The sequence below is a fragment of the Bactrocera oleae genome, chromosome 3 (genome assembly GCF_042242935.1).
Source record: "Bactrocera oleae isolate idBacOlea1 chromosome 3, idBacOlea1, whole genome shotgun sequence".
In the NCBI taxonomy this organism is placed as follows: Eukaryota; Metazoa; Arthropoda; class Insecta; order Diptera; family Tephritidae; genus Bactrocera; species Bactrocera oleae.
In genome coordinates this window covers 89,921,264-89,937,551 of record NC_091537.1, presented here as the reverse complement: position 1 = coordinate 89,937,551, position 16,288 = coordinate 89,921,264, and the positions used below count along the sequence as shown (strand labels likewise).

Sequence of the window (16,288 nt, the reverse complement as noted above, 5' to 3'; positions counted from 1 at the left end):
TTCGAGGAATAAGCAATAAAAGTCCATCCAACGAAGAACAAATCCGACGTTTTAAAAAATGCGGTTCTATGATCGGCAGTTACTGCTGATCGAGTGCCAGTTTCAAGAAGAAATACAACTCAATAGATTAAAAAGACACTTACGTCTCCTTACACTGCTAACAAGTCACTGTCTTATCGGCAGACCTGCCTGGAGACTGGGACGACTATTGTAGAAATAAAATGGACTAAGGAACATCCTTTATGCAAATGCAAGCCTCGGTATAGGAAAGGAATCGCAACTATCGATCGAGGGTTTCTAAACGATGCCTCGGAATTTGCATATATAAATTTTTGTTGTATTGATGGGCTTCTTCAGAATCGCAGGGTGGTTCAGAGAGGACATAATAGTGTGAAGGATATGTTGGTCCCGGGGGTTTCACAATAGGCATCCTAGATTCTTAGGTGAATCGTCAGACATCCACCTACCTATCTACGTCTCCTAAAACCCCTGCCTACTATGATATCAGAAATAATTAAAAGTATGTAAAGTACGCCGTAAGATACTCTCAATAAGTTTACATAAGCTGTGCATTTCAGGATCCTACTACAGTAGGCATATAGGCTAAAACATCCTACTTATGCTAGCACAGGACTCATTTGGCAATACAAACAAAAAATTCTTAAATTTCGTTTTATTTAAAAATTCATATGAAATATGTTTATACACATGGAAAATAATAAGAATTTCTATAAAACTTAGCACTATCTTTATTTGTCACTACATATATCTATTAAATCTAACCAATTCTTCTTTAAAGCTAACCAATTATTACTAAGAAGCTTTTTCACCGTCCACAAAGAGGAGAGAGATTCTCTCTAAGAGGTTCCGAAATAATTTAACTGAAATATTAGAAGCAGAAATTAAAAATTGAAACATAGCAAAGCTCTACGGAAGAGTTTTACAATGTAAGACCTCAGAAGATATTGATCCCTTCTCCACTTTCTCTATTTTCGGTTAACAGACGATGTAATATTTTTGACAGTCGTGAACAGCTCACTCTCTCCACCGTTTCATATAGAACCTAGCAAAAGTAGGTTATAACTCACCAATAAGTCCGTCCTGGCTTGAATACCATCTGATCAAATTTGACCCGGACTGGCAGAAAAATACATTTTCACTTACAAACCGTAATTATCGCCTTCAAGATAGGCTGCTGAGCCAATACAAGCATGCCCATGCTTAAGCCAATTTTTCATACACTTGCTATAAGCCTCGGTTGGGATAGTCTTCAGTGCCGTCATCGAATTTGAGAAATCGATTTCGGCTCTTTTTTGGAGCCTACGTCTCGTCCCCAGTTATTATAAGTTTAATGTATATTGCGTACTACATTGTCAAAGCTCTATGGTTTCTTCTCCACCTAAAAACTCTTTCTTACACAACTTTCTAATGCTTTGCTATTTAATCTATGTACTCATCTTGCATTTAATCTGCTGAGCCACTTATTTTGCGTTGAGCATCCGTCTTAATTATCCAGTCTGATAAATATTGCTGCTAGTAGTCAACACATACTCGAATCTGACATTCACTGTCTGCACAAATACGCCACTAGCAAATCATTCATAAAAATATTAAAATAACAGCAAAAAATGTATTACTGCGATAATAATGCGGAGCCACTTAAGTGAATGCAATTGAATAGACTTACCATATATAAACACACAAGTATATAAAAGCAATGAACGATTGAATGACAACTATAAAAATGCCTGAGGTTATTCGGCGGCACAGCGAGGACACGTGTGGAGGCAAAGACAAAAATAGTAAATATAATAAAGAATATAAAAATGTAAATTGAAGTGATTACAGGCAATGCGCATGCGTGTCTTACAAGCAGTTATATGCACATATACAATATATATGTATCTACTGGAGCCGACAGTCAGTCATTCAACGTAGAATCACTCAATGAAACCCACATGAAAAATTGCTTGCAACATAAAACTGGCAAAACACATACATATGTATGCCACTCTTGTCCCTCCTGCCTACCTACGCGCCGATAAAGACAAACCATTAATGGCTAAAAGAACTATTATACGTTTGCGATACTCAAGAGTCAAACTCCTTTTGGCCATTACGGGTTGCTGCCGCCCAAACACGTGATTTTCATGAATGAAATCTTCAAAATCTCCTACACACACTTAAATCTGCATACGCGCAAATACAGCCACACATCCTCAAACAGACATAAACATATAAACATGCATATACAAGCCGCCCAACCAACAAACCATTCACAATTTGCAATTGTCAGTTTCCTTGGTGGCTGCTTACAGGGGCGTCCGGAAAAAGAGCCAGTCTCAGCTGAGTTAGCGCATGTGTTGTTGCAATTTCCATATGTACGCACATATGTGTGCTACGGTATGCGCCCCGTCGCCAGCGTGTGAATGTGGGCGTAGGCCAACCAACGCCAACTTGCGACCCACATTATTCAAGCTGAAAACCATTACACTTTTTGATTACTGCTCGCTGAAATTTTTATGCTAATCTATATACATACATATGTATATGGTTATATCTTGAAATACATACAAACAAATGTGAATTGTATGAATTAAAAATACATTTATTTTGTTGTTTATGTTTGTTTACTTGTCCATCTCGTTTTTAAGCCGTCACACATGCGCAGTAAAGAGTCGCCTTAACTGACCTGCTCAGAGTTGCTTAACATTTTAATTTCCGATGTTCATTTACATGAAATTGAGTAATTAATATGTATGGACATAAATATATCGTACATAAATTCATATATTACATAACATAATATATATATATATATTACATATTACTAACTATCAAAAATTATATATAAGAAAGTATTAAAAAAAAATCCAAAATACATACAATATTATTTAAAAGATTTTTGGGGTAACTCCAGAGTTTCATATTATCATCTGATCCGGACTGACAAAAAAACTGCATTTTCACGTATTTTAATATAAGTCTTTATTAGCACCCTCAAAATAGACTTCTAAGCTCAGCTCTCATATGCTTTTAGCGAATGATAGCTTTTGCGGTTTGGGCTCTTTTTATGCTTATGATGAATATGACCAGCCAATCATAGCCCGTTTAATTTAATTTCTGTTACAATATCAAGGTGCTTAAACAAAGTCAGTGTCTAGCGTGTTTTCTTCAGCTTTGCACAGAACCAATCAGTGTGCGGTAGTTTAAAATTTTCACAGATTTATCGAGGATGCGACGCTTTAGCTTTTGGCTTAGCGCGAAGTAGCATTTGTTAGCGGCCATTATACTTTGGTTTATGTATTTCCGCGGATATAGTGTTCATATTTTTTATATTTTATAAATGTAAAAAAATCCAATTTAATAATAACCTCAACCTTCGTTTTTTAGAATTTTTGCAGCTTTTTTATTTGTATAAATGCAGTTTTTAAACCGTCTATAGATGTCGTAACGATTTGAAAAGTATTGTGCCTTTGGTTTATACTAAAGACTTCCTTATCACCTTTTCAAGCGCAAGATGACATAGTATGCATGAAAGCCCATTCACTTGTCGTAGGCCTAGGGCTTTAGAAACTCCCAAACCCTATTAGCTTTCAAAACTTGTTTCTATAAACCTGTAGAGAATTACAGGTCAGCATTCAACGCAGTAAACTGAAAGTTTTTAATCGCAAATACTTCATTTTCGCAGAAATTGTCATGCGTGTCTAAATTTTGTAATTAGCCTCTCACTTAATTGTCAGTCTATGGCCTCGAGTAGTTTTGACAGCATCTTCGCTTAAATCCAAATTGCAAATGCGAGTACATATACACTTATACTTTTATTTCTTTTTGTATGTCATTTAGCTCATGTAGAGCCTTCGGCCATGTCGCGAACATGACCAAAGCTCAAAACATTTTGTCAACTCTAAAAAAATCTTAAAAATCGACGTACCACTTGTTTTATTGCTTTTGGCGTCTGGCAGAAATTGACGTTTAATTTTTTATATCATTGCCAAGAAGACTTCACGCATACATATGTACCTACATACATGCATATGTACTGCATGTTACCTGCTGCGTAGAATTATGTGAATGTCTCAGCGGCTCAACGCCGCCGTTGTGTCCGCTGACGCCGCAATCCAGTCGCTCGTCTGTCTGTCCTGTTTGTATGTCTGGCTTTCAATTTGTCGCTATTCTTATTGAAGGCTAAGCGTTGTCTTCACTTTGTAATGAGACATACATATGTATTTACAAAGATAAAGTATGCAAATAAACCGACCAGTTTTTGGAGCAGAGCGCCACATGCCGCCACTTCAGCTGGAGCTTCTTTCCCTTGTCTTATTGGCATTGTGCTGATTGTGTATTTGCAACCTCGTTACTTGAGAACTTGTAACGGCTGTTGATTGTAAGCGAAATAGTAATCTTGACAGCGGCACTAGTTGCAGGCTTTGCTAATACCATTTTTTGCCTCTTTTTGGCTTGTAATGAACTTTGCCGTGCCCACTTGTTTGGTGAGTTTTTAAGAATGAGTTGATTTTTATCAGCGTAGAAACAAATTTAAAACGTGATTGCGAACATCGTGATACTTCCTCAGGGCTACACCGTCATATTTTCTTAATATTCTTTAAGCGAACTTTTTTGAAACTGGTCATAAAAGCGCAGCACAGTGCGTCATCAATCTCTTAATCTATAATATTTAAATTGTACATATTTGCGCTTTGATGCATCGAAGTAATTTCCGCATTTTTACCGTCATAAATCTTCCAATAACTTAAAATTGTTGCCCCCTCTTTGAGCGCTACTATTTGTCTCACTTCCATGCAGTTCATTCATCTCCAGGCCAAGCCGGAGCATTCATTAATACTCACTTAAATCTTTCATATATTTTTCTTTCTGTTTATATCTTTGCAGAGTGTCAGTGTAGCCCGATCGGCGCCATCGCCGCCTCATGTGACAAACGTACCGGTCAATGTGCCTGTCTGGCCAACGTTACCGGCCGGCGTTGCGACAAATGCAAATCAGGTCATTGGAACCTCACGCAAGGCGTCGGCTGCCATGACTGTCGTTGCGATCCGGCCGGTTCGCGCAGCCACGAATGCAATCCGTGGACGGGGCAATGTGATTGTAAGATCGGTGTAGGCGGTCAACATTGCAATGAATGTACGGACGGTTTTTACGGCTTCTCCACCGATGGTTGTCAACGTTGTACGCAGTGCGCGGGCGAAGGACAAGTTTGTGATCCGTTGAATGGTCGTTGCATCTGTCCGCCAAACAGTCGTGGGTTGGGTTGTGCACAATGTGTGGCCGGTACTTGGGGTTGGCAGCCGCGTCTCGGTTGTCGCAATTGTGACTGCGATCGTATCGGCTCAATCGGCCAGCTGTGTGAATCGTTGAACGGCCAGTGCCAGTGTCGTGAGGGTTATGCAGGCCGGCAGTGTGACACGTGTGCGATTGGTTACTTTGGTTATCCGGAGTGCAGGCGTTGTAATTGCAATGTGGATGGTTCGTTTGTGCACGCAGATGGCTCGATCACTTGCGATGCGAATGGCCAGTGTCCGTGTAAAGCGCTAGTTGTCGGTCTCAAATGTGACACGTGCATGAAGTCAACCTTTGGTCTGTCGGCGCTCAACCCGGAAGGTTGTACGCGTTGCTTCTGCTTTGGTCGTTCGAGTGAGTGTGTGCAAAGTGAATGGTCGTGGGGACACATACGCATGGCGGAGGCACGCAATTTGAGCGTGCAATACATACGACCGCAATACGTTACGAATACAGAGTATGAGTATATTGTTGTTGTGCAGATGGCGGGCGCAAAGAGCTATCGCGAAGATGCCGAAATACACCTGCTCAACGATCTGAATTTGATACCACGCTCCACGGGCAATGTGTCAATCGGCGCATACACGAATTTCTTTCATCCACTCTACTTCCAATTGCCACCACAATTCTATGGTGATCGCACCAGCAGTTATGGTGGTCACTTGTACTTTACACTTCTGATCGAAGGCGCGAATCGTCCACTGGAACGCAATGTGCTCTCACGTTTCCCGCTAGTGCAGATACATGCGCACAAGAAGTTGGTGCTCGACTATTACGAATATGAGAACTACGAGTATGCGCTCAATGTGACCTACAGAGTGACTCTTCACGAATCGGAGTGGAAGTTTCATCACAACAGTCAAACGGTGGATCGTGCTACTTTGATGGCAGCGTTGCAGAATGTGCGACATATCTTTGTGCGCGCCTCGGCTTTCGCGGACTTCACTGAAGTAGTGTGAGTATGATAGTAAAAAAATCGTTTTGTAGGTAGCTAGCTTTATATTTCTGAAAACCAACCCCAACTAAGGAATTTTTTGATCAAAACTTTTGTTCTGAAGTGAAAGATTTCTTGACATCCAATATTTTGAAGTCAATATTTCGTTGAAAATATCTTTAGTTCTCTAGCATTACATTGATAGTATTTAGTTAAAACGTAGTACCTATAATGGAACCGTTTACGCCCTTAATTACTTACCCTCGCATTTATTTACAGATTGAGCAACGTTCACATGGACTCAGCCATTTATGTATACGGTTCCACGAATATGATAGCCAAAGGCGTCGAGCACTGCAAGTGCCCGAAGCGTTATGATGGGCTCTCATGCCAAGATCCCGGTAAAGGTTTTTACCGTTATCACAATGTCACTGAAATCGAAACCGTCTTCATAGAGGATCTCATCGGACGCGTTGTGCCTTGTCATTGTAACGGACGCAGCCATGAATGTGAACGCGAGACGGGCATTTGTTTAGTAAGTGCAAGCCTTAGCAGTATTTGGAGACTGAAAACTAATTTATTTTCTCTTAACTACTTAGAATTGCCGCGACAACACGGGCGGTGGCCACTGTGAACAATGTGCTGATGGCTATTATGGCGATCCGAATTCGCCATACGGCTGTCAGTCATGTCCCTGCCCGGAGACTAGCCGTAATTTCGCTAAAGGCTGTAATGTCTGGCAGGGTGAAGTTAGTTGCGTTTGTAAACCGGGTTACACTGGCAAGCTGTGTAATCAGTGTCGCACTGGCTATTTCGGCAATCCACTGGCTTATCCGAATAGCACCTGTCAGCCGTGTAGCTGTAATCTGGATGGGTCTACAAACGATGACTGCGACAGTCAAACCGGACAGTGTCAGTGTCGGCCCGGTGTGACTGGTCTGAAGTGCGACAGATGTATTGCGGAACGTAGTCATCTTGAAGATCGCGGCTGTCGAAGTAAGTGATTTGTTATAGTAAAAATCGCTTGAATTTCGTATACTTATGTGTTACAAAATTTCAGTTTGCGACAATTGCACACTGTTGCTGCTGGACTACATTGAGCTGATTGGCAATAAGTTGCGCCGTGGTCTGCACAATATGGATATGACTGGCATACCGGCACCTTATCTGAAAGTAGAGGACTACGAGCGCGACTACAACACGCTACAAATTCACTACGAAGACTACACGAATGCACGCAAACTTTTGGGAAACTATGATGCCAACGAATTGTTGAAGATCGACTCACATGCCGAGAATAATAAATTTCAGTCACGCAAAGCGCTGGCCACTGCGAGTAAACGTAAAGAAGCTACTGGGCAGCTACGCAACGATGTTACCGCCCTTTACGTGGATATGGGTGCGCTTCGTTCCGACATCTTGCAATATATTTTCACGCTCAACAATTACGGCAAGAGTGAGCAGCATATGAGCCTACCAATGGCGTTGGATCAAGCGCGGTTCTATCTGGACTCCATACGACAACATGAGGAAACCGTGAAAAACATACGCAACTCCACGCAATGTGCTTGGCATTTCTACTATCACTTCGGCAACGCTTCGGATGCGGCATTCGATCAGAAAGCGCGTGTCGAAATGTTTTGGCGCGATCTGAATCAAAGCAATTTTCGCATATCCGATATGCGTCTACACGCCGATCGTACGGTGGAAATGCAAAACGAGATCGAAGACACTTTGGAGCATGTGTTGAATTTGCGCAATCATGTTGCGGAAAATTATTATAAAATCAATGAGCTGGGCACTGATGTCACGGATTATTTGAATCAGAGCCTAATACCGCGCACAAATCTATTGATCGAGCAAAATTGGGCACAACAAGAGCAACTAACAGGTGTGACCGATTCGATTGATAGACTCTATGAACAATTGAATATTTCCATGGATGATAGTGAGAGCATACAGCAAGAGGTGCGCAAGCATTGGCTGCCGAAAGCACAAAAACATGCCGATAGATTAATGGAGCGTTCGAATGAGTATACCAGACAGTTTCAACCCACCAGAAATGGTGCGAAAATCGCGTTATTAGCAAGGTAAGTTAGTTGAGTATGGAATAATCTGAACTTGTATTCAACAATTTCATAGAAGTTTTGAGAATCAGTAATCTAATTTTGGCTATTACTCTATAAAAAAAATCAATTTTTCATTCTCAAAACAGTTCCGCACATAAAAACATTTCCGACGCCATAGATGCCGCACGGCGAGCCTCGATTGAAGCCAAAGAACGTGTTTGGGAAGCGCAAAGACGACTCTATCCCGACGATGGCAGCTCTGTGATTGAACATGCCGAGGTATCACTAAACAAATCCAGGGCACTACAAAAGGAAGCGCTTGACGAAATGGAACGCACCAATGGTGAGTATAAAAGTCAAAATATTTTAGTTTCACGCACTTAAGAACTCTAACACTTGGTAGCGCTCAAGCAAAAACTCAAAATACACGAAGACAAAGTTGATAGCATAAAAACAACGATCTATGACGCGGGCACACGCACTAACAATGTCTCAGCGCACTTACATGCCGCGGCTAACAACTCAGCGCGTAGGTTGGCTTTGGAGAGCATAGACATGGCGAAGAATATAAGCAATGAAATGCGACACGAACTGCAGAAAGCCAGACGGATGCACGAGGAAATACTAAAACTACGCGAAAAGTTTGCCATCTTAGAACCGGATTGGGAAATAAAGCTGGGACGTGCCGAGGAGAATATATCGCTCACAAAGACCAATATACGTCTGGCCAATATATCGCTGTCGTATGTGGAAGAACAAGCACAGAAGGAGAAGGCGAAATTCGATGAATGGAATAATACGATGTCCAGCCAAGTGCAGGAACTTCGCGACAAAATCGCCAAGGCACGACATGCAGCAGAGGGCGTAAGTTTTGTTGCCAATGCGCTAACGCAACACATACTAACTCAACTCGATTTACTTTACAGATCAAAATCTCACTGGAATCGCTGAATCCGAAGTGCTCGCGCACATATCTACCCACTTTATATGGGCTCTCCACTTCGAACACTATAAAAATTTCATTTGCGCTGCCCAATCGTAACGGCAATTCACCGCTGTTGCACATACAAGGCAGCGATGGGCGTTACATCGCACTCGAACTCTACAAGCGACATGTGCGTCTAGTTTGGAATCTTGGCGGCACCACTACCATCATTACACATCCATTGGAAGTGCAAACGCGTGATCCCAAGTATGACGATGCCTGGTATCATGTGGAAGCGAATCGCACGCTGAATATTGGTAGTCTCTTGGTACGGCGCATGAATAACTATGGCGCACTGGTGCCCGGTCAAGCCGTAACTGGTAATACCGACGCTGGCTATACACGTTTCTTTCAAACGCCCAACGAACGCATACACCTCGGCGGTTATCCGAGCGATATGTCACAGAAGGAGATGCAACAAAGTGCGGGTCTCAATATTGTCATACACAATGTGGAGGTGGACAATCGACCCTTGGGCATATGGAACTTTATCACCAGTGAGGGACGTTGTGGTGGCGCAATTATTGGCGCACAGGAATCCACATCAACCTCGATAGCGAGGCACTTCAATGGCGTGGGTTATGCGAAGGTGAAGAAGTCACGTTTAAGATCGTATCGCGCGAATTTGTTTGCGCTACAATTGACCTTCAAAACACTGGATGAGAATGCGCTGCTATTCTTGGCGGTTGATGATAAGAATGTAAGTGTATTGAGGCTCAGGGTCGAATTAAAAAAAAAAAAAAAAATTTTAATTTTTTTTACTTCCCAGAACCGCTCCGTGTCAGTGACGCTCAGTCGTGGACGCATTATGTTCCGCATTGATTACGGCGATGAGGCGAAGTTGGAAATAAACACCACCAACAAATACAACACGGGTAAATGGGTTAAGATTGAGGCAGCGCGCGAGTTCGTGCCGAAACGCGGCACTGAGAATGGCATATTACGCGTGAACAACGAACGTGCCATCACTGGTTCGCCCACAGTGCCTATTAAAAGTCACATGTTGCCTGATTTATCAAAACCGGTATACTACTTAGGTGGTGTGCCGCCAGGTGAGCATAGAACTCTCCAAAATTGATTTATTTATGTTAGAATTTATGTGTTAACTCTCTAAACTAGGTTTCAAATCGGGTACATCCAAGGCGCCTGGTGCGGACAATCCCTTCTTGGGTTGTATGAAGGACGTGCAAGTCAACAGAGAAACTTACGATCCACTGGAGAGCTCAACACACTTTGGCGTCGAGCCGTCATGCAAGGAAATTATAACAAAGTCTGTGGAATAGGAGCACATCTTTTAAATAATGAAACTATTAATATAAAACAAACTCACTTATTCTTTCCACAGAGCCGGCTTTACAGGACAAGGTTACATCGAACTACCCTCCCAGTCGCTACGCAAGCGCGCCAACACCGGTTTCGTCTTCCGCACCTTACAACCAGATTGTCTACTACTCCTCTCCGCCTATCCACCCGAAGTTGCTGAGGACTACGACGACAAAGACATCAAGGGCAACTACTCGATCAGCTTAATCGATGGTCAACTGCAAGTTTGGATCAACTCCGGACGCAGTCTGTTGAAAATCATTTCGAACAACACGCTTAACGATGGCGAATTCCATGTGGTGAATTTAATTAAAACTGGTCGCAAATTCGAACTGATGGTTGATGATGAGTTGCAAGATACAAAGAGTTTAACTGGCGCGCCCACACTTGTCAGCATGCCACGTGACGCTGGTGGCCTATATATAGGCGGTGCGCCGCCTTATGAGGAGTTCACACCACTAGCGCCTACATTTATCAAACTAGAGGGCGCCATACGCGATGTGGTCTTCAATAATCATACGGTCAACTTGAATCAGGCGGTGGCCTTCTCCAACGTGCAAATCGGCCGAAACGGCCCTCCAATGGGCACCTTCAATGGACTGCTCGATGCACTGCTTAAGACTGAGCCGATGATTGGCAAGAGCTTTACCGCATCGCCTGAGGGATGCTTAAGGGTAAGTGCTGTTTATTATTTGTTTCTGTAGTGTGTAGAAAATCGTCTTAAGACTGTAGATGAGGAAAATATGTACCTTTCCTGTATATATTGGGTATTTTGTACATAATATGGTACTTTACACAGACCGCGTTTGAGAATTTTGATTTTTATTGGTGTTAATTTTAAGCTATTATAAACATATTCTTTATTTCCAAAGCGAAGTATGATATCACATCTCCTATAGTTTTGCCATAAACTATGGTCTCCATTAACTAATAATCTCAAGCTCTCAACCCAATTTTCAATGCCACCCATCATTACTTTCTAATGCGTCGGTTTCGGTAAAAAATAAAAGCTGAAGCCTAAACAAGTCAGTTCTTTCTTCACCTATCCTTGTAGTCAAATCATGACTGCCATAAATCTTAACAGAATTTGAACTATAGAACTTTTAAAGTTGAAATTCTCTCTTCTTAGAAAAACTGTGCCATTTACCGTTTTGATTTCTCAATTATCATTGCCTCGCCCAGCCTAAATTACAGCCAGGAACTTTCTCAGTAAAAATATCACTTCAGCTAGTAATTTTTACCGAAGCAAAAGCTTACATCGGAGCTTCTCGGCATAGCTCTCAATGTGTAATCATTGAATTGAAATAACCAACACTTCTATCAGCATCGATCTATTCAATTTATATTTCTGACTATATATAACATGTGTCGGGTAAGAGCTCATTTATTTAAGGAAAGTGTGACCACCGAGCGCACTTCCTCTTTCACGCCTGTTCCCCAAGTGAGATGTGTGGAGTTATAATTCGAAGCTCTGCTGCTCTTAGCTTAGCTCTAGGTCTATAAAATATATTTGTATATACTGAACCTTATTTTTTAAATTTTCCACGAAGTCTATAACTCCACGAAAGAAAAGTTGCAGATCCGATCTGTCTGTATATACGAGAACTAGTCCTTCAGCTCTCGAGGTATCTATCTGAAATTTTGCACACGTTCTTTTCTCGCAAAGAAGCTGCTCATTTTCGGATGATATCGGACACCGGTTCAACTATATGAACGATCAAATGCATGCCCTTGCATAGAAAACTTTTTTCTTTGACGAGATATCTTTATAAAATTTGGCAAAGATTATTGTTCGTGGCAACGATGCAATCTCCGAACATATTGTTCAGATCGGACCACTGTAGCAGATAGCTGCCATACTAACTGATTGATCAAAATCAATTTCTCGTATGCAACTTTTTTATTTGACTAGATATTTTTACGAAATTTTACATCGATTTTTAACTAAGGAGACGGTACATTATAGAGCTAACATACAAATTGAGCGTTTTTTTCTTGTTTTTTACCTTTTTGGGTTAAGTTAAGCTTTTTCTTATCAAAAAAAAGTTGGTTTAAATCATTTTGAGTTTTGCCGGCGAGAAATCCTTAAAGAATGTATCATTTAACACATAAATTCATATATGTATACATTTTTGTATAAATAACATAATAAAATGATATCAAACTATCTTTTTTTAAATTGGTTCAAAATTATAAGGCTGCGCACATATTGGAGTGAGGTGCAATAAAGTGTTATTATTTTACAGCTTTTAAGCTAAAAATATAATGTGATCTTTTATTGGAAAACACATATACACCGTATATGTGCTATATATTTTTCAAATTTTTGCTTTTACACCATCATTTGCTTACTCTATACTTCACTATGATCTCAGCCTTATATTTCATCGCTATAAAGCTACTTGCATGCCTCATATCATCGAAAACGCATTATCATTGAATTTTCTTTTTATTTTATAGGACTTTAGTTGTTGAGTCTAGAGATATCCAAACTCAGTACCCTAATCACAACGATCATTTATTATTTCTAATAACTGAGCTAAGAACACTAATTAAATTGTTCTATTATATGAAATCAGCGGCCATATTATAATATTTCCATGCTATAGATATGTGTGTAAAAAATTATTAGACTTGTTGAGGCACTTAAAAAACAACTTTTTGGTTGCGGTACTACGTCTAAAAAAATATTTTTGTAAATACCTATACATTTTTCATTACTCACAAATGTTTACTATTAAATTTTTTATGGTATTTTATCACGTGTCTCGAGCCAACTTAAAATTGAAAAGAGCAAACATTTTTTTTATATGTATTTATGTATATTCTAATTATCATTATTAATAACTTCATTTAGTATTTAAGTGAAATTTTCACGAAATTTATGCGAAACTCATCTTAATTTCACCAATAATCGATTACAAACGAAGTGTTGATCATGATGTCACAAACTAAATGCGCATAAAATATTTGTAAAATATTTCACCTTCAACACATTGCCTTTTTGTGTTTGTTTAAGCTTTTGTATTTTATTTTATATTTTAAAATTTATTTTTATATAAAACAAAATCATTTTCACTTCATTTTGCCAATATTAACTATGCACTTAAATAAATGAATTGTATTAAATTTGTTATTGTAATGAAAAAAAAAAATATTTTAAAATAATTTTCATTTACATATTTTTAATAAAACATTATTTTTTAACAAAAAACAATCATGAAAAAGGTTTTTTTATTTCTTGGAAACTAACCAACATTCACAATTTTCGGCTTCACTAAATGTTTCTCTCTAACAACTAACCATTTGAAAACATAACGCTTTCACGGCAATCAAAAGCTCAAACTAACAAAAAAAGCGCGATGCGTAAAGGTGCGATTAAATGTATAAAAATTAGTGTTTGAAGATTGTTAATAATGGGTAACTGGCTTAACTTATAACCGACACTAATCTGGACACTTAGAAAACTGTATATAACTGTCATTCATTGCTAAATCAAAAATCACACTTTCGACTAAAACTTTTATGACAGCTCCGCTAGCAATTGCAGCTTAAAGTTTCATGTGGCATATTTAAAGAAAATTCATGAAATATAATTAATTTTTGTAAAATGATGAAGAAAGTGCTGACTTCAAACACTTCCCTTCCAACACGCGCCTAAAGAACGCATACTCAAATACATATGTATTTTTCCCCCTTCTCTCTCTCTCGCACGCGCTTACGCCAACCATAGGTCGGCAGCTATTCGTACGAGCCGAGCGCCTTTAAATTCGGCGATATAACGCACAGTTACGCCCAACTTCAAGTGCCACAACGCAATTTCTGGCAACGTAATTTTCACATCTCTTTCGGTTTTCGCTCCTTCTATCCGAACGGTTTAATCTTCTTAGCACCGGGCAGCAAGGAGAAGCATAAACACTATGTAGCACTGTTGCTCAAGAATGGTCAACTGCTGTTGATTGTACGCGGTCGTCGACGTGAAGAATTGAAATTAACAGCAAAATTAGATGACGGCGAGTGGCATCACGTGACGATATTGTGTCAAGAACGCAAAGTAACCATGTCGGTGGAGATTGGTCAAACCGATCAGAAGACATCGGCGCAGATGAAGGTGCCGAAGAAGATTGCCGCCACAAATGTGCTCTATGTTGGCGGTTTGCCCGAGAAATTGCCCAAGTTGCCAAGCGAGTTGCTGCAACGTGTGGAAGCCTTCAAAGGTTGTCTACGGCGCATGAGCATAAATAATAACACGCAAGATCTGGCGCGTCCTGGCAAACATCTGCATGTTGGACAGTGTTTTCCAAAAGTGGAGAAGGGCGCATATTTCCCTGGCGATGCCTACGCGATATATAGTGAGTATAGCATTTTTGCAGCAGTATAAATTTCTTAGTCTTCTTTGATGATATTTCTAAGCTTAATAATTTATTTAGACCAACACTTCTTGCTAATATTTCTAACTAATTCTTTACTTTTACAGAACGCAACTTTCATGTTGGCAAATACTTGGAGTTCGAGCTCGACTTTCGCACGTCTGAACTTTTCGGTGTACTGTTGACCGTTTCAGAGCCATCAGGCTTTCCAGCGCTGTCGCTCGAACTCAACAATGGCAATGTAAGTGTTTGATCCAAATATTTTTAATAAATATATTTATAACAATTTGAGAACGCTTTCATGCAGATAATCTTCTCAACCGACCTTGGCGATGGCATGCCATTCCGCGTACAATCGGTACTACCCAGCAAATACGCTTTATGCGACAATAAATGGCATAACATTTCGGCGCTCTACGATTACGAACACATCACATTACGCATCGATCAGATGGCAACGACCAAAGCGAGATCGACACAACAACGCAACAACAGTAAAGTGCAAACAAAGTCCGGGCTCTATATAGGCGGTCTACCAGGTAAATATTTTTGAGGACAAGCGAGTTAAAGTATTTAAAAAAATATAATTTTTTTTTTAACAGAAATCGCACCCAGCGGTACGTTGCTCGCACGCGAAAACTTCAAAGGCTGCATACGCAATGTGTCTATACGTCAGGAGCGACGCGATTGGATCGACATGGACGAGCTCCATAACGTTTTACTAAGCGAATGTCTGGTCACAGGCGTAGACAACTGATTGTGATTGTGTGCGAATAACATAAGTGTGATTAAAGAGTATGTGCTCAGTAGTTAAGGTGAGAGTGGTCACAGTATACTATTTAGTATGTAGACAACGCTGGAATATGTATGTAGCAGCTATCTTCGTTTATGTTTAAGTAGACCGGTGATGCCATTTGGTAGACCAGTAGCATACTAAAAAAGACTAGTTATGGCATAAACTTGAGACCTTTGCATATACTGCCGGGTTATTATTGCATATATGTACATATGTGTGTGAGTTGCAATGTATCATTGCGATGAGCGTTTATTTTGAAAATAATAACCATAAACGTATGGAAAGTATCAAAGCGTTAAAATTTAGCAATAAAAAAGAATTCATATACACGCGCCTCCGGATTTTGCTCAAAGAAAGTAAATTTTATTTGTCTAAAAGTTTTAAATTTTTCTTTAAAATATTATACATAAAAAAAAATTCGAGAAAATATATAATTCTAAAAAATAAAAAGTGAAAAAAATCTATTTAAAAAAAATAACAAATTTCTTCATAAAAATTAGCGAGTAAAAATTG

At 39.9% G+C, this 16,288-nt stretch overlaps 1 protein-coding gene across 3 annotated transcripts in view; it reads left to right on the top strand.

The window, feature by feature from the left end:
* wb (wing blister) overlaps window positions 1-16,288 on the top strand; it is a 189,574-nt gene extending 173,286 nt beyond the window's left edge. The window contains exons 6-19 of one of the 3 annotated variants that reach the window (XM_070107196.1): window positions 4,894-6,253; window positions 6,512-6,767; window positions 6,832-7,228; window positions 7,293-8,322; window positions 8,448-8,644; window positions 8,705-9,165; window positions 9,228-9,986; window positions 10,056-10,338; window positions 10,406-10,556; window positions 10,632-11,283; window positions 14,343-14,961; window positions 15,087-15,220; window positions 15,287-15,518; window positions 15,582-16,288. In XM_070107196.1, the coding sequence (XP_069963297.1) occupies window positions 4,894-6,253; window positions 6,512-6,767; window positions 6,832-7,228; window positions 7,293-8,322; window positions 8,448-8,644; window positions 8,705-9,165; window positions 9,228-9,986; window positions 10,056-10,338; window positions 10,406-10,556; window positions 10,632-11,283; window positions 14,343-14,961; window positions 15,087-15,220; window positions 15,287-15,518; window positions 15,582-15,736 (6,686 nt within the window). In that variant the 3' untranslated portion in view covers window positions 15,737-16,288. Of the gene's footprint in view, window positions 1-4,893; window positions 6,254-6,511; window positions 6,768-6,831; window positions 7,229-7,292; window positions 8,323-8,447; window positions 8,645-8,704; window positions 9,166-9,227; window positions 9,987-10,055; window positions 10,339-10,405; window positions 10,557-10,631; window positions 11,284-13,069; window positions 13,710-14,342; window positions 14,962-15,086; window positions 15,221-15,286; window positions 15,519-15,581 lie in introns of those variants that run through there. The other 2 variants (XM_036359955.2, XM_070107197.1) reach the window with 2 other exon arrangements.